Consider the following 19,925-nt stretch of genomic DNA (forward strand, 5'->3'; position numbering starts at 1 on the left):
ATAGTATATTCACTTAGATATGACTATGCTTTGTTTCATCCCCCAAGCAACAACGACCTTTAACCCCTTTGGAATGATGTGGCTTGGGATGAAGATGCATTAATGGGTATTCCAGTTTCATGATGTCAGCTTGAAGCAGGAAGAAAGTGTGAAGTAATCCTGGTATAAGACGTTCACCATACTGCTGGAACCAAAGAGCAAGGGTATGGTGTTGAACTGGCAGAGACAACAGAAGCCCCATTACAATAAATGAGAATTTGTCTACTTCCTTATTTTTGACCAGCTTTCATACATACCTTCTTCTTGAGCCAGTTGACTGCCCACTGCCACTTACTGGGGGTGCTAAGTAGATAATCCTTGGCAATGCTGCACCTATTGCTGACTCCCACGAGGAACTTGATACACTGGTAGGAACGTCGACTGTCACACACATGGTTCAGTCGGATTATTGCTAAAATTATCAAAGGAAGAAGAGGTACATTTTGATATAAAGTCACAAAACTATAGCATGAAGGAGAAATATTTCTCCACATTATTTAAAAATGATAAAATCAGTTCTGAACAGATAGTGAGAAAGAGTTGAAAATGACTGTGAAACATTACCTATGAGCCCTTCATACTTGTGCCCAGATTCATCAGTGTGCCCATCAATCACCCACTTGAGTCGTGTCAGTTGAAGTGAATCCTCTATCACCTTTCACAAATCAAAATGTATCAATCTACTATATGACATGCCAAAAGCAGGACTGAAATTCATGCAAGTCAAAACACTCATCAGCTCACCTTAATATGAAAATGTTTGACCTAACTGAGGCAGCCATCTGAAGATCCAACAATTACTAAGTAACTACCATGTTCAATTATTATCAAAGATGATCTCTTTCCCAGACATTGGACTACAAATATATGCGTTAGCATTTTTACAGGTACCTTAAAACATACAATTTCATGGCTGCAGAGGTGACATTTCTCATGAAGACAATGATGGTGATAGTGACAGAACCAGGCTTCTTCTCTTCACCTTACAGCTGATATTCACATCTGACTTTACTTCAGGAAAACCCTTTCCAAACATCAGGGTCAAAGTATGTTTAATGATACAGACTTAAATAAATTATGAGTGAGCATAAACCCAAACTAAGTAAAACTCTTGTCAAGGTCTATGTGGAATATGTCCACTGTTGAAAATAAAGCATTGACACTGATACTTGTGGCATATCCAAATAAAACATTAAACAAACCCCAACATCTAACATTTCATCAAACTTCACCAACAGGATTCACAACAGTCTATACCCTACTTGAGAGATGTTCATCAGCGAACACCAAATATCCACACATGTACAAAATGTCTGATCTGTGCAATACTTGCTGATCGAAAAACCTCATCATGAGCAGACTTTAATGTGATGACTTCCTGTGAAATGTTTACACTGTGCACACCGTATAAAACAACTTACCAAAACTTCAGTTAGAAGTGTGAATATAGGCTTCAGTTCATTGGATGGCGTGTTCAGATACTGTGACTGAAACAATACATATGGAATGATATTAACCTTATTTCTCATAACATCACATGTTGCAAAGACAGATCATCCTCATCATAAGGCAAATCTTCATTGTCATAAAATATCAACATCCCTTCTTGATACCAGCAATATACACTTGATACTTGCATTACCACTGTACACTTGCTCAAGAGATACTCACTGTCCATGCCAAACTGGAAGATGGTGGATGGATGAGTGAGTGAGGCAGGATTTAGTGTCACATCAGCAATTTTTCAGCCATATCATAACAAGAATAAACTGAACTTTTATATACAATATGGGAAGATGGTGAGGAACAACTACCATATTATATGTATACTGACACACAATGAAAATGCAAAACCCGTTTTCGTAATTTTCAAAATCATTTTACATAATGAATTCAATTATCACACTTAGATAACTTGATGTAAGGTTGCCAAATGAAACCATAAGAAGATTTGGGTTCGAACCCATTTAATGTTCCTGGCAAATGTATAATTCGACAAAACATAACTCTGGCAGTTTTCCTGGATCTTATGGGGTGCATGGTTACTGTGAGATGCATGAGCAAAGTGGGGTTTTGGACGCATAAAAGGCATCATGATTCGATTGTTTCACTACCAGTCACAAAATGCCACGGCTCAACGAACCACAGAGGAATCAAACCACTGGGACGCTGTTGGCCGGAGCATCACAGAGCGAGGTTGCCCGCCTCTTTGGAGTGCATCCATCAACTGTCCCCAGACCTCAACAACATCATCAGCAAACAGGAAGTGTTCGTGACCTTCCTGAAACCAGGCCGACTTCGGGTTACGACACCACGTCAAGACTGACACATCCGACGAGCACATCAAGACAGCAGCAAACACAGATCGTACCACAGTAGGACGTAACGGATGGCAAGTCAGCGCTATGACGGTGATAAGACGTCTGCGAGCTGTGGGTATGAGATGTCGTAGGCCATACTGTGGAAACATCATGACACCACATCATCAGGCTGCCAGACTGCAGTTTGCTCAAAAACATCGCCTTATGCCACCCAGATTCTTCAACCAGAGTGTCTACTCACAAGGTTCTGTCTATCCTTTGCAGATGGATGTCAACGTGTATACAGACGGCAACATGAATGTTATCAAGATGGATGCGTTATTGAGAGAAATTGCTTTGGTGGAGACAGTGTATGGTTTGGGCTCCAATCAGTGCAAGATTTCTGAGCCGTCTGATTGTGATGAACAGTACACTGACAGCACTGCGTTATGTTGACCAGCTTTTAAAGCCTGTTCTTCAACCGCTTCTGAACAACCATGGACATCAGCAAATGCCCTTGACATTCCAGCACGATAACGCCCGTCCCCACACTGCACTTCTTACCAGAGACTTTCTCCGGCAAGCACAGATACCAGTCATTCCCTGGCCAGCTGTTTCACCAGATTTAAACCCCATTGAACATTTGTGGGATGGACTTGGACGTAGTGTCCATCAACATCAACGTTAACCAAACAACGTTGCAGAATTGGCCCTTGCTTTACAGCAGGAGTGGCAGAACATTCCTCAAGCATCTGTTCGACATTTGTGCCAGTTCATGCCAAGACTCCTCTGTGCTTACTTGCAATCTCAAGTGGGTCACACTCGCTACTGACTTTGATAAGGGGGTCTGTGTGTTAAACTTGACATGTTACGTCATCAGTATCAGTGTGCAACACATCATCTTCTTAACATGCAAAGGAAAAACAATTAAATTCTTTACATGACTGTATTAAAACTTGTTTGCAAATGATATGGTTTGTCAATTTTTTCCTAGTATGAAATGGGTTTTGCATTTTCATTGTGTGTCAGTCAGTATATGAATGTACCATTAGACTGGACGAAAGCATATTCTTTAACATAGAGATCGTCCTTGAGATACATATATGCACTTTCTGCAGCTGAAAATGTCATGTGACAGTTGTATCAATGTTTAAATAAAATATAGTATGATAAACAAAAAGGCCTTTCTAATCTATCACAGAGCCCCAACAATGTGGAGTTACCTCCCTACCTTACATGACAACCAGGTAAGCATCCAAACCCGTATCATCATTCCTTCTGCTGGATAAATCAATGAACAGAATTGTTTGGAAGGTGGACAGCCCTACCCCAAAGCAAATCTCTTCAAAAACCTCTACAGGTAAGCATCCAAGTCCGTATTATCTTTCCTTCTGCTGTCACTCATTGCGTTCTCAAGTGTCTGACACACTTCAGGCAACTAGTACTGTATGCATGGACTTTATTTGTTCTCTAGAACACTCTATTAACTTTGCAGTTTGTTACTTCTCATTTATGTGACTTTTGTATTCAAATTTATGCTACCTTTCCTATGGTTTACACATGTGTTGCCATTCCATTGCGGGAAGTTTAGCATGCCATGTGGTTGGAATATTGTTGCCTATCAATTATTTCATGTTGTGTGGTCACATACATTTTTTTTCTGTTTCCTATGTGTATATTTATACTGTTCTCTTGCGCTGTTATCTACATGCATTGCACAGCATGTGTTGCCTGTGGGCAGATTATTCCGCCACAAGATAAACATGAGAAGTGCCTTGAATTACCTTGATGTTTGTGAACTGTGCCAAGGCTTTTCCCTACTCAGTGAAGTTCCTTGTTCATAAGTCAGAGGGAGAACTTTGGCAAGACGGGGTACACAGAGTTTGGGGTTGGACTGCCGAACTTAATTCTATCTGCCGCCTTGAGGCGCCTGTTTATCTGTTGCTACTGGCTTTGGGTCTGGGAGCCTGGTCCACCTTGGAGAGTGAGAGATCGCACCCAGTCCCTCTCTGTTTTGGTGTGGTTCATCAACCTTAAGAAATCCTTAAGAAATCCTACCTGGTACCCACCAAGGGTTTGTTTTTTCTCAGGGCACGATTCACAACTCAGCAAGGTCTTGCTCTTCTGTTGCCGGACTGGGTCACCAGAGTACAGGAGATGATGTCTTCATTCCTCTCACTGTCCCAGGCTCTGTCCATCTCTGTAGTGTGGCAGGCGCGGTTGAGGATGCACCTTATACAGCAAGCATTGGCAAGTTAGTTGGCTCATTCCAAGGATCTGGAAAAGTTTCTCACAATTCCTGAATGGTTGCACCATCACCTTCAGTGGTAGACCAATGTTGGGAATCTCTTCAAAGGTGTCCCTTTGGACATCATGAGGTGAGCTCATACAGTTCAAAACTGATGCGTCACTCAAGGACTGGAGTGTGTGTGTAAGTGTTCTGGGCAGTGTGTCAGTGTGTGGATGCTGGTCCAAAGCCAAAACCAGTCTTCCAATCCATTTCTTGATACTGAGAGCCATGTGGTTGGTTTTCGAGTGCTTTATGGCCACATGTTCGGGGCCGTTTGGCTGTCTTCAGTTGGACAACTGCACAGCCATGACATACATCCTGAAGCAAGGTAACATGGTTTTCTTAGTGCTTCTTTGGGAGACCTGGGAATTTCTCCTCTGATGCGATCAGTATGACTGTCAGGTTCTTCCCATTTCCCAGGGCTGGAGAACGTGCGAGCAGATGCTCAGTCTCAGCGGATCCTGGCCTTGCACGAGTAGATGCTTGATCGTCAGTTATGCCCTGGTTGTACGCATCGTTCCAGGTGGATCTGTTTGCGTCTGGCTGGATGAATCAGATACCCATCTTCTGCTCTCTAATACTGGACCTGAGGGTCCTCCGACGCCTTCCTAATGGATTGGACGGGCAAGGTTCTGTGGGCATTTCTGCCACTAACTCTTTTATAACCCAGGTCCTCTCCAAGCTGTCCACCCAGCAAGCTCGGGTTCTTGTGCTTCTGGCACTGCTTTGGTAGTCACAGTGGTTCTCGGTAATTTTCAGTTTTCTGGCTCAGCCTCCTGTTCGATTACCTTGTTGACCGGGCATTCTCACTCAGATTGCTAATTAAGATTAAGTACTGTGTCAGACTTCCTTCCTTCCTGGTCTCCGGTCTTTGCGAGTGTGCGTTAATGCATATATGTAACCCAAGGTTGATCTCTATGAAAAAGAATCAGATAAACCTGTAGAGGTTTTCAATTCTTTGGAGGCAATCTTCCTTGGGGTTGGGCTGCCCACCTCCCCACTGTTCACTAATTTATTCAGCAAAAGACATGTTGATAGAGTTTGGATGCTTCTCTGATTGGTCATGCATACATGACAGGTAGGTAACTCCACATGGTGGGGGTTGTATAATAGATAGAAAAGGCTTTTTGTATTTATTGTACAATATGTCATTATAAACATTGATACAACTGTCATATGACATTTTCAGTCGCAGAAAATGCACATATGTACCCCAAGGATGATTCTCTTCAAAGAATCGGAAACCTCTGCAGGTTTATCTAATTTCTTACCACCAACCAGCCGTTTCTCTTTGATCAGATTTTTCATGATGCAATACAGAATTTACTGGGCTAACATTCAGATATTTTAAAAGTACATTTAGTGTAAATTAAGTATATATAATTATTATTACAAATCAACTGTTTACAACAAGACAGCCATTTCCACTACATGCATACCAGAAGCAGACCCAGACAATGCCACAATTCTGACCAGCTTAAGTGACATCACTATATTCCTATCTGAACCCTATTACTGTACAATTCAGACTTTAGTTCAGTGCCTCTAGCTATACCAGAGAAATCACTTCATCTTAAATGCCATCACTTGCAGTTTGGAAAGCACAAAGAATGTCATCTGAGCTTTAATTGAATGAAGCATAAATTCGAGCATGTAAATAACGGATAAAGACACAAGGCTCTTATGTAGAAAGAAAGTGGGAAATAATCAAATATGGACTAAATATGGACTAGGAGTAAAATGACTAACTCACCATTAAGTGTTTCACAAGGTTGAGGCTGAAGGTTTTGTTACAGAAGCTGCAGTATAGCAGCATGTCTGTGATGGTAGCATTACTCACAATCAGTTCTCTCACGGCCTGAACAACCTGAATATGACAAAAACACTTGACATAATACAAGCAAAATACTGCAACATCTCAACACAGGTAGAAGTTACATTACTTCTTTAACTACAGTATCAATGGTGACCTACTCCCTCTTACCCCAAGGAAGTGCTAAACATATGATATAATATAAAGGATTCATCTTACATACCTCACGCAGATAGCGAAAAGAGTCTGTTCCAAACACATATTTTTCCATTTCTGTAGACATCTTGAGAAACACATTTGGAAATACTGTTTTTGGCTTCACAACAGGAAATTCACCACTATCTGGAATGACAACATTACAAAATTAAATAAACACACAACCGATAACATTCATCAAATTCTAGTGCACAATTAGTAACTAAACTGTATAGCTTTCCTTCCTGGAAGCCCAAGGGGCTACAGCTTGAAAACATCATACTCACCTGTTCAAGAGAGTATGTGTTCCTTACAAGCTAAAAAAACCCCAAACTAATTACGGACTTCTATATGATATTATCCCTCTACTGTGTTAGTTCACTCATGGTATATTCTCCAATTGGAATTAGTTCATTCATGTGAAATTCTCCTTCTGCTGTTAGTTCACTCATGTGACATTCTCCCTCTGCTGTGTTTTTTCATTCATGTGACATTCTCCCTCTGCTGTGTTAGTTCACTCAGGTGACATTCTTCCTCTGCTGTGTTGGTTCACTCATGTGACATTCTCCCTCTGTTGTGTTGGTTCACTCATGTGATATTCTCCCTCTGTTGTGTTCATTCACTCATGTTATATTCTCCCTCTGCCGTGTTCGTTCACTCATGTGACATTCTCCCTCTGCTGTGTTAGTTCACACATGTCACTTTCTATTCTATATCAAGACATATTAATATTTCACTTTCTGTTCCACATTAAGACACAAACATATATTCTCTTTCTACAGAATCATACCATTTACTCACCTTCTGTCCTATAGCTTGACACATCACAGTTGGCAATAAGGACAGCTAGGGCTACGTGAAGATTGACAAATTCTCTAGACTGGATAGAACTCCATCTTCGACTTGACCAATCCTGAAAAAGAGAGACATCACTAAATCTAACATAAGTAAGTGGGCAGTCAACATTTACAGCTCTACCACTGGTTCACAAATATGTTCTGGTCTGGAGAAACATACATAACACAAGTAACTAGTATCAGTCTTGCAGTTTCCAGGTAAGTCTTTTATTGAACACGTACAAATATCCTGCAATGGTAAATACTTGTGTATGTATATGACTATAAATATGCAAGTTCTGCAAGAGTATAAGCAATAAATATGTAAAAGATGAGTCCAAATATTTCTTCAAGCCCTAACTCCTTTATCTGCACACAATCTTTTGCTGTTCAACAGGTCTTAAGGTGTACAATGAAAAATAAGTGTCGTTCTGCTCCAGAAATGAGCACAACCACCAATTTCAGTCAAAGTCAAACTTGTTGTCATGGAAACCACAAAAAATATAATTCACACACTGGTGTAACACCTAAAAAGAAAATCTAGGGATCATGGGGAACATAGCAAACATGTGTACCAAGTTTGACAAAACTAATGTTTGGGAGATCTGTTCTGTACATCTTAACATCATCAAAGCCAAGGCCCAAGTCACAGAAACCGCAAAATATATATATCTGGGTCTAATCCCCCAAAGGTACATCTTGACATATGTACCAAGTTTGATGAAGCTAGCATGTATAGTTTGCAAAACACAAAAAACAAAATTGATATCTGGGTCTAAGACCCTAAAGGCACACCTAGGGATCATGCTTGACATGTGTAACAAGTTTGGTTAAGCTATCACAAACAGTTTAGGAGATATGCTTCGGAAAATGTACTGTGGATGGATGAAACTCGGTTCTATATTCCCCCAACTTCGTTATTACCATGGAAGCCCTCTAAACCTGTAGCCCTCCAATCTACCACACAGCCACCAGGCTGATGAAGGAAGTGGGCTCCGCCCCACGCGATTTCCCCCTCCGGTTTTACACGTCTACCAAAACCTTGTAGGTGTGCTTTCTCCCGTACTTAATGCTCTCTAAGCTGTTATGTGGTATTTCAACTCTCCTGCTGATTGACTGATTGGCTAAACATGTATTAACAACACAGTGGATTAACATCAGTGGATTAAAGGGGCACTGATGCGGAGCAAATAATGTTTCTCGCCAACGGTCGAATTACGTATTATGTAACGAAATTCTGTTGGTATCCTCAAAACAGTTTCGGCCCATAAGTGTTTTCAGGCTGCATTCGACACAGAGATTACATCTTCCTTGCTGGCGTTTGATGGTGTAAAGCTACACGTGTTATTTGTCATCATTCTCTGGATGGTCAATTCATGAATTTATAACAGGTATAATTAGTAGTAACACCACTTCGGTTACTCAACAAAGGTTGCCATTTGGCATTTCTCTTGTCTGGAGTAAATACTCAACATTATAAATTAAGGTCTGTAATGGCAAATGTATCGTATGTTATGTAATATGTGCATGTAAGTGATTCAAGAGGGTTTATCAGCTGAGTTACAAAAACAAACATCGATCAAAGGATTAACCGATAACACACTGATTGATTAATTACTTTTATCTTCTAGCAGATTTGTCAAAAGGCAGTGTGTGTAGATGACTACACCCTGTCGTAAAGAGTGAGCACAAAAACAACATCCTCCCTTCAAAGAATTAACCACCCTTGCGTTGATTGATTGCTCATTATTGGTTAACTAAATTACTTAGAATAGTGGACATCATACAATTAGTTTGCCAGGTGTGCTATCTTGGGAGACCAATGAGAGGTTCATCTGTTTTTCACCAACGAAAGACGTGAAACGGTGTGTTACTTTTTCGCAAACTAGACAGTTGTAAGACACGCGACATAGAGCAGGATTATTTACCAGCTGCAGATGAATGGAATACGATTTCTTTTACGTGGATAATGATGGATACATTCCTGAACAAGGTAGTAGCCTGACATTGTTGCTATAAAATTAGTCTGTTTTACATTCATTATTTGCATTTTGTTTTAATTTATTTGTTGTAGCATTCAGCAGAATCTGTATGACAGAAAACACACACTAGATTGAGTATGTGTGTGAAATAGGATCCACATTGGCAATCTATACAATGTATAAATGTTGCTGTTATGTTAGAAATTTTCAATGAGTATAAGCAGATCGTGTGTTCTTTTATTAATTTTCAGAATCATACAAATATGACAATAAACTAATTAGGGTTATGAGACAAAATATAGAGACGTACATTGGCTTCGTTATTTTTCCATCCTATTAGTTTTTTACCATTTCTACCACTGGCAGATGATTAACCTTCAAAGTGTTTCATTTGTTTTCATAATACATTTGTAATGAAATGTGCCACTTGTATTATAAATTAATTGTCACGTGAATGAAAACGCATGATGGTTGCCTGGCACATTGGAAAACACCGTATGACATCAAACAGTTCAAGGTGAGTGGCGTGAGTGGCGAAAGTGCCATTGTAGATCAGAGTGATGTTGACAAGTTTAAGTCCAGCCTCCCTACCTTGACTGATGGATATGCGCATATATGCATTAACTGCAATGAGACTGGTTTGTTTTTCTGTGTTTTACAGGCTGTTATCTTCACTGATGAATAAATAATTTAGTCAGACAAAGATGAGCAATTAATCCATATATTGGCAGTTAATCCTATGAAGAAAGAACATTGTTTTTACAGGGGCAAAGGCATTAAACGACAGGATCTGATTATATTCAGCATGCATTAGGAAATCTACATACATAAACACTAACATTTGACAAATCTGCTTTGCCAGATGAAGTTATTGGTTAATCTTTTGATCATATTTGCTTATTTATTGACTGAAAATACTTCATGCTGTGTTTGTGAGTGCATAATAAATAACATGTAAAACATTTGTCACATCAGACCTTAACTCATAAAGTTGAGCATTGACTCCAGACATGAAAAATGCTCATGGGGAAGCTTTGTCATTTAATCCAAGTGCCATCTGCCTGAAGACTCACGCTTCACTGACAGCAAGAACGTTGAGCTTCCCTTGGATGTATCTGGCCACAATGTTGCAGTCCAGACTGTCTACTAAACTGTAAAGTTCCCTGATAGGTTCCATGAGGACTTGAGAATGGGTTCCTCTGAATCTAGTAGAGAGGTAGAGAGGAATAACACAGCTCCTGATCTTGATGTAGACTGGTGAATCTAACTCCCAAAGATCTGCTGCCTTCTTTTCTTCAAGATGATCTCATTTGTGCATGTGTGAAGAGACGATATTTTCCATAAATGTGAGAGCTGCCATAGTTTTGCATGAAATGCATGTGGACCCGTTTTTTTGTAAATAACTCTTCATCCAGTGAACCAATCGATCTCAAATTTGCAAGTGGATGTTTTGTCAAACAACCTAATCACATTGTAAATCACAGATTTTATGCATTTGTATGAAAGAATCTGTCTCTGTAACTGTCAACAGGATAAACAGCAGAATGCCGACTGCTTGCAAAGGGAGAGAGCCAATGACCTGTAACAGCAGCAGTTTTGGGTCTCTAGAGTGGCAGTCTCTAACTTCACAAACGATGTGTATTCTGCTGCCTCTGCCTCAGTAGCATGAAGAAGCATCTTCCTAATGGCTGTAATGAACTTATAGCTGAGGAACTGTAAGTTATTCATCAGCCACAGTGACTCTAATTCAAGGTGCTCTTATCAAGGAGGTAATATATCATGGGTAAGGTTAAAGATATATGAAGCACAAGAGTTTGCCTTGCAATGAGCATTCAAGACAATACTGATATTTGAGGGCAATTCAAACCCTTCAATATCTTGTCTTGAAAACATGTTTGATGTTGGAAAGGGGAGCTTTGTATCATTGTATCTCTGCCACAAATTCCTTTGGTCTGGCCCCAGTATGGATGAAGGAATTAAAATATCGAGGGCATTGGCAACAGTGTATATGGTCATTGTTCCGGAGGTTGCCCAAACAAAACTCCAAGATGCCAGTTCTTGTTTATTATGGGTTGTTTCATATGATGCAGGGCTAGTGGTATTTCCAACTGTATGCTACCTGTGTGTAATGTGCTGTGTAATGTGCTGTTTAAGGTGCAACTATGAGCGGGCTGTGCTTTATGACTACCATATTCCCTGCAACCTGAACAGTACATGAATTTTTAGTACATGAATGGGGTGTATATTTGCTGCCTTAAGGTACACCCATACAATTATTAAAGTGGAACAGCCAAATTTTGCAATTTTATTTTAAAACACATGAGTTCATGTGTGCCACATGGAAAATTATGACATTCTCACTCTTACAGGGCGATAACTCCAACTGATAGCATTTGAGAAGGCCATGGTCAATTTTATGGTATTGAAGCTAAAGCTTGCTTTGTTAAGTGAATGATGTAAACATTTCTCCCTAGGTCTCTCATGTCCATTCACCCAACCATTCCATGCAAGCCTCTTATTAGGCAGCTTTCCAGTTCCAATGAAAAGCATGCAGCATGAAGCATGCAGCATGCCCCACTATCATTCCAAACAACACTGAATTAACCCTCACTCCTTTACATAAGCTTCGTCAAAATATGGGCCTTGCAACTTCGGAGCTAGAACACAACAAAAACCACTGGAAATTGGGATTGACACACTTAACTGATGTAACTGCTTTAAAAAGTAGAGGTCAGGAAATGTTGTATTCTTCCACATCATGCTACAGAACTGTGCTCCAGATCCATCCAACCACCAGAGTGGTAGTATCTCCGTGTTTAGCATAAAACTATGTGAAGCAGTTCTAACCTATAACAAGAACAAAGACAGACATGATGTTCAGACTTCGGGATAATACAGGAAAGCAGTAACCACGTGGTACTGTTCCTTCCGTTGTTGGGTCATGGACAGTTGTGCCAGAACAAGGTATCCAAACTGGTACAGGCCTTGGACATCCTCGACCGAAAGATCCTGTACATAGTGGAAGGAGAGGACTGAGTCAGATTGCCAACACCTTTTCCTAACAGTGCGGAGAGAGCAATTTTTGTGCAGAGCCATCGTAGAAGCTAACTCCCATGTGTCATGTGGATTGGAAGCTGTTGGAGGTGGTAATCCTGCCAAAGTATAAGCCTGTAATATGGTTGCCCTCATCCAGAAGGATAAGGTGGTGCAAGACACTTCCGCCCTCGATGTTGAGGATAACAGGATGAAAAGATGCTTGAGGAGACGGTGGCAATCCTTTGAAGCAGCGAGGCAAAATGTGCAAAGCCAAACAGGGCACAGCTTCAGGTCTTCAGTATCGTGAGGCCTAAGGATCATCCACAACAAGATGAATGTAAAATATGATCAGGTTATCAAGGCACCTGATTCTTTGCTATGAAGTTCCAGCGGAGACCGGGGAAGACTTTGCCATGTTTCTTCCTCTCAAACTAGACTCTGATGAGGAAGCTGTCTTATGAAGAGGGTAGCATAAAGTGCTTGGGCAAATGGGCAAGAGAGGCCTAGGGAGAAGAGTTTACATCATTCCACTCAGTGGCGAAGCAAGAGAGAGAAGTGCATACCATGAGACAGGATAAGTTCAACAAGCATTGTCACTAAGGCGACATAATCCCCTGACATTACTTAAAAAGTAATGAAAATGAAGGTAGTAGTTTAAGATGAAGTTAAATGCACCTTCCCAAGATGAAGCTTGGTGTGGTATAAGAAAATCCAGTGAGTAGTTCTTGAGATATCATGTTGACAAGCTTAACATGCAGGTGAACATGCTAAAAACTTTGAAGTGTCACCATGACCTTGAAAATTATGTGAAGGTCAATAACTGGGCCCTGTGCCTTCCATAGAATAAGCTTGGAGTTGAATTCAATCCAGTGAATGGTGAATGGTTCTATGACATCTTGCTGACAAGTTTAACATACAGCTTAACATCAAAGTGTTAGCATGACCTTGAAAATTTACTGAAGGTCACCAAAATCAACTGGGCACCTTCCCTAGAATAAGCTTGGTGTTGAATATGAACAAAATTCTGGGAATGGTTCTTGAGATATCTTGCTGACATGGGTAAAAGGTTAAAGTCCCTTTGTGACCTTGAAATGAAGGTCACCAAATCTGACTGAGACCTGTCTTTCTTTATGATGAACCTAGGTACCAACTATGAAAAGAATCTAGGGAATGGTTCTTAAGATATTCCAATTCACATGTACGTATGTACAGATGTCCGTACGGACAGACGGAGCCTACTACTATATTTAAAAACCCATGCAATTATCCCAAATTATCAAATGGGACTCATTCACCTCTATACTTAACTGTGTTCCAAGTCTAGTTAACAAATGAAGTACAGTTTTCACCATCTGCTCAAGAAATGTCATCTAGCACTTATCAGACCAAGTTAATACTGCCCAACAATATAACAGGTTTTGCACAAAATGAAGTGATCAATATCCATGACAGTTTAAAATATGCTTTCATATACAAGACAAAACAGAGCACTTTCACTAATATCATAGAGGGGAAAAACTACTGAGAGAAGATGAGAAATGCAGGATGCAAAGCTGGAAAACTCAGAGAATATTCAGCAAAAGGTTATATTCTTGCACTTCCTTCTTGTGTAAGGAATCACTCACCTGACTGTCACCTGTCTGACCTAGGAGAAAAGTGATGAGACGGTAGAAACCCTGGCGACCATTCATGTGAGAACAGGCTTTAGTGCCCTGAAACATAACACAAAACCAATAAATAGTATATGCACAGGCATGTTATCTTGACATGGAGGTGTGTTTTACTTACAAACACATGGCTGAGTTTTTACTTGAATTAAACCTAGAAAAATGTTTATGACACAAGCTCTAAAAAACACAACCAACCAAAGGTAGAGGGAAAATGCTCTTATCAGAGGAAAAATATTGTCACAGGTCTGCTGTACAATGCAACTCAACATCTAGATCATTCACTGTATACCACATCATGACTGAGATGACATCAGGTCTCTTGCACAATGCTACTCACCATCTAGATCATTCACTGTATACCACATCATGACTGAGATGACATCAGGTCTCTTGCACAATGCTACTCACCATCTAGATCATTCACTGTATACCACATCATGACTGAGATGACATCAGGTCTCTTGCACAATGCTACTCACCATCTAGATCATTCACTGTATACTACACTATGACTGAGATGACATCAGGTCTCTTGCACAATGCTACTCACCATCTAGATCATTCACTGTATACCACATCATGACTGAGATGACATCAGGTCTCTTGCACAATGCTACTCACCATCTAGATCATTCACTGTATACCACATCATGACTGAGATGACATCAGGTCTCTTGCACAATGCTACTCACCATCTAGATCATTCACTGTATACCACATCATGACTGAGATGACATCAGGTCTCTTGCACAATGCTACTCACCATCTAGATCATTCACTGTATACCACATCATGACTGAGATGACATCAGGTCTCTTGCACAATGCTACTCACCATCTAGATCATTCACTGTATACCACATCATGACTGAGATGACATCAGGTCTCTTGCACAATGCTACTCACCATCTAGATCATTCACTGTATACTACACTATGACTGAGATGACATCAGGTCTCTTGCACAATGCTACTCACCATCTAGATCATTCACTGTATACCACATCATGACTGAGATGACATCAGGTCTCTTGCACAATGCTACTCACCATCTAGATCATTCACTGTATACTACACTATGACTGAGATGACATCAGGTCTCTTGCACAATGCTACTCACCATCTAGATCATTCACTGTATACCACATCATGACTGAGATGACATCAGGTCTCTTGCACAATGCTACTCACCATCTAGATCATTCACTGTATACCACATCATGACTGAGAAGACATCAGGTCTCTTGCACAATGCTACTCACCATCTAGATCATTCACTGTATACTACACTATGACTGAGAAGACATCAGGTCTCTTGCACAATGCTACTCACCATCTGAACATAATTGCGGATGACGGTAAAGTACTGGAAGCAGTTCTTGACATGATCTACAACATCCTTCTCCAACATAACCAGCAAGTGTTCTATGATACAGTCAAAGTTCTTGTGTGTCTGTTGAAGTACATACATATATGAAACACAACATGAAAAGTGGTCACTATATCAAGTTACGAGAAAACATTCATATGCTAACATATATATTTCATTCCATTTTGTCTGACAACAAGGTTTTACAGCAAGGATTTATGTAGCAGGCACAAGAAATACACTTGTATTTGGCAAATAGGCACAAATTCTGTAACTGAGAACATAATTTTGTGTTGCTGTAAATAGTGTAAACATACCGCCACACCACCATGGTAGAAGAAGCTGTAGATAATTCGATCCAAAAGCTTGGCCATAAAGCTTCGGACATCTTTATTTGGACACTCCAGTAAGAATGGCCTGGAATGAATGTAAACAGTATCTTTCTTTGAGATCTGGAAGTGCATTGCATCAGATGTTCATCAGACTGAATCACACAAACTATGAGCACTTTAATCGGCTAAGCATATGGGCAAAACAATGGGAAACATTCCAGCATATGGTGTTTCAAAGAAAACCATTTTCATTTCCAAATTAAAAGTGTTTTAGATGAATATTGCATGGTGAAGAAATGGGTCAAATGAAAGACTGCTCATGAAGTACAGGTTAGCTGTTGTAAAACACTTAGAACACTTTCATGTTTGAAAAACATCACTTCTTGTTGAATGAACTCTCATAATTGAAATTCCAATGCACATACCAAACCCATCAGAGTTACAATTTAAAATACTTCCAGTTTTATGTCCATGTGCTTCTACAGCAGCATTATCACACATATCTCTTCAACCAGAGAGTGTCAGGGAAGAGATCATATATGTGACAGCAAAGCAGACTGCTAATCATAATGCATTGGCAACATCTTGAGTTCTTGTGGTCAATATTATTCACACGATGTTCATGAATTCTTTAATCACTACAGTTTTCCTTGACCCTGAAGGTCAGAAGCAACCACAAGAAACATAATATCGCAGATGACAACTAATACACAACCCAAGTTCCCACATGACGCTGAAAAGCATACTGAAATAGAAAGGTGATGTCAGGTGCAGTGTGCACCACATGTACACTGAAATTGGAAATGCCACATTGAAAACAACATCAGTGGAACTTACTAGATGCAAATAGTACATTAAACACTTATGCTCTCATAAAACATAATGTGCAATATCCTATCTACACTAATACAACCACCTTTATGCTGTGTTTGTGATATGTTGCTGACACAGAAAGTACAGACCAATCAATCAACCATTTCTTTCTTCTAAAGTTTAGATCGTCAATCATTTCTTTCTTCTAAAGGTTAGACAGAGAAACTATCAAAGAATTGGGGCAAAGAATTGGGGCAAAGAAATTTGTTGAGTCAAAACTTCTATAGTTGCTTGTAGAACGCATGATTAACACTACACAACAACAGATGTGTGCCGATTTTCCAGCTCTTGAATGAAACAAGCGATGTTGCAGCTCTGTCTGAGGGCATTTCCTACAAGCAACACATCCTGCATTTTCTTGTTCCTACACCTTACTGATGTGACGAAAGAACAGTCAAAAGAATATCTAATTAGGGTTATGATCTTCCTACAAAATAATTAATGACATTATCAGAGTGGCATAGGTTGGCTGACAAGTCAATGTACAATGCAGATTAAGAATGGAGTTAGTGTCATGTCAATAAGTCATATATGTCTTGGTTATATAGTTTGGGTCTTTAGAATTACTTGGACAATGGCTGTCCTGAATCAGTCACTGTGACAGCATGTATTCCGACCCACAGTGAAAACTCAAGGGTTTTTGTCAGATCATTTTTTGAAACATGAGCGAAAATGACAGAATGTACACAATATTTGAAATGAATGTTTAAGACTGGATGGGATAAACTTGGGAGACTGTTTATCCAGCCACCGACAGCCGTTTCAGATCTCACACTGCCTTGCAGCAAGAATGGAGAAATATTCCCATGGCCATCATTGTTCACCTCTGTAACTCACTGCAACATCTTTTCAACATCTGCGTCATGGTGAATGGAGGACACACAAGATACTGACAGTGTTTAAAGCCGTGACCTTGTTCATTGCTTAATACACTTCATGAACTGAAAATGATTTTTCATCTAAACCTTTGTTTTTTGTCACTTTACTCCACATCAAAATTAGTTATGCATTTTCACTGCGAGTCATTATATAAACAAGAAATATATTTACACATAAACTTCCATGTAAGTCTACATGACCTCACAATGACGATTCCGTTAAAAAGCACCCAATAAATCCAACAATTTTTATGCTGTGATCGGAACAATTATGTCTGAAACTATTTCTTTATCAGGGACAATCGTGTCTCTAGTGTGTCCAAAATCAGTGATCAAACCAATGTCCTTCTGCTCTCCAGGCACATGCCTCCCTGTCAACTACATGGAGACTGACCCTGAAACAGAGAACTGACACATGATGTTCTGTAGTTGATGATATACTGAAACAAGATGTGACCTACTTGATGAACTCTTGTCCCTCCTTGCCGGATAGATATTCAACTATCCAGAGACATGTATCCTTTGACTTCATCAGCAGTGTGTCCACAAGCTCCACCCACTTATCCAACTCTAGACTGCAGTGCAAAATATATGGAGAGAGTCAGTCACAGTGCTTTAATCTACTGACTCTATAGCAGTGTTTGAGTGTTTCAACACATGTCAGTCACACTGCTTTAATCTACTGACTCAACAGTTAGCGCTTCATTGTTTCAACAGAAGTCAGTCAAAGTGCTTTAATCTGCTGACAAGTCAGTCAAAGTGCTTTCATCTACTGACTCTAGGTCTTAGAAATAAAGCATGGTAACTACTAGGCTGAATCAGAGATTATATGCCAAAGGTAGCTTGGCCACCACACACCTGTACACGGGTAGTAACTGTCATGTACAAGAGTAGTAAGTGTCATGTTCACTGGCAGACCATACTCAGCAATATTCCAGCTAAAGTGGTGGTCAGAAAACAAAGTCTTTACCAGAAAACCCAGTAATCAACATCAATTTACACAATTGGGATACAATGACGTGTCAAATCAAGTCAGAAAGTCTTGCCTCTTTTGACTAGCATGGGTGGTTGAAGACCATATATAACCTAAATCTTCACAGGCTCTTAAAATTACAATACCTAAAAGGAGCATATTTTCACTGAACAGCACATGAAGAAAAATGATAAAATAACTTTGTAAAGTCTACATAATTTTTTTCTATATTTTTATACTTATCCTGCACCACTTACTTCCTGCATGTATTACTTACGACTGAAAACATGGCTGTGCCTGACGACTGATGTTGAGAAAGTGTGATCACTTCCTGATCTCAAATAAACATTCCTCTAATCACATCATAGTAAAATCCCACAGGTAAAGACAAAGAGGGGAGGTTGCTGAAAGCGCAGGGTGGGCTGTTATAAGTAGTGCAGATTAAGTATGCAAATATAAAAGATATTTAGACTTTACTAAATTATTAACTAATCCTGCAACTACCTACTTCCAGCACATTCAGCCCCCACTAAGTAATGGAAGGAATTACAGCAATTTTGAAGGAATTGCATCTCAAATGTTAACAAGCTCAGCCCACTCGTGAAAGAATTGCAGTGATATTGGCAGCTTAGCAGTAAAAAAATAAACACAATGCCCCTATCGTAAACAATGTCGGTAATGCTTGAAACACGCTCGGCCATCTTCGGAGATTTCTCGGCTCCGTTCCATGATTTGTCGGTTGCGTCCTGAAACATGCATGGCGTCACTGGAAGGAACACCTGTCTCAGTGAGTTTTGTTTTCAGTCTCTACTGGTTTCATTTTTATAATTATCCACCTTTGACCACCCGGGTTGAGTGCGTTTAGGTATGAGGTGTTGTCGGAGCTATAGATTATTTTTTTTAGGAAAAGATCGTCACTGCAAAAGAGCATCATAAGTCTTGCCCCTGGAGGTTGTTTATGTCTGAATATTGGAAGCCTCTGATGGCATGATGTATGGTGTGGCACCAATGATCCAAAGCATTGGACACATGTGGTGTTGATACTCACACACAAAGACTGTGTCTGATTCTAGAAACACTTGCATTATCAGTGCCACTGTACAGTTACTGTGAAGTGCCATAGTTGAGGCAAGTGTACAAAGTACATGAGGATGGCACAGATGTTGGAGAAACCCAGCCAACTAGCCAAATTATACAAACGAATAATGGTGGTCCGTATCCATAAAACACTTGTGGATTTGCCTACATACCTGTGACAGCATGGGTGTGCTTAATGTACAAGCTGAGTACATCGGTTGTAACATCAGCAGTAACACAGGAACGTCTGCAACACTGACAACA

General features: G+C 40.0%; 1 protein-coding gene across 1 annotated transcript in view; it reads right to left on the minus strand.

Moving 5' to 3' along the window:
- The window catches only part of LOC137290530 (ubiquitin carboxyl-terminal hydrolase 24-like), a 177,129-nt gene that overhangs the window by 14,286 nt on the left and 142,918 nt on the right, over nucleotides 1–19,925 (minus strand). Inside the window, exons 48-57 of the mRNA XM_067821545.1 lie at nucleotides 18,073–18,186; nucleotides 15,846–15,945; nucleotides 15,493–15,612; nucleotides 14,117–14,203; nucleotides 7,439–7,550; nucleotides 6,666–6,784; nucleotides 6,383–6,496; nucleotides 1,461–1,526; nucleotides 604–694; nucleotides 297–451 (exon numbers count right to left, since the gene is read on the minus strand). Of these exons, the coding sequence (XP_067677646.1) occupies nucleotides 297–451; nucleotides 604–694; nucleotides 1,461–1,526; nucleotides 6,383–6,496; nucleotides 6,666–6,784; nucleotides 7,439–7,550; nucleotides 14,117–14,203; nucleotides 15,493–15,612; nucleotides 15,846–15,945; nucleotides 18,073–18,186 (1,078 nt within the window). The remainder of the gene's footprint in view (nucleotides 1–296; nucleotides 452–603; nucleotides 695–1,460; nucleotides 1,527–6,382; nucleotides 6,497–6,665; nucleotides 6,785–7,438; nucleotides 7,551–14,116; nucleotides 14,204–15,492; nucleotides 15,613–15,845; nucleotides 15,946–18,072; nucleotides 18,187–19,925) is intronic.

The sequence above is a fragment of the Haliotis asinina genome, chromosome 7, assembly GCF_037392515.1.
Source record: "Haliotis asinina isolate JCU_RB_2024 chromosome 7, JCU_Hal_asi_v2, whole genome shotgun sequence".
NCBI classification, from domain to species: domain Eukaryota; kingdom Metazoa; phylum Mollusca; class Gastropoda; order Lepetellida; family Haliotidae; genus Haliotis; species Haliotis asinina.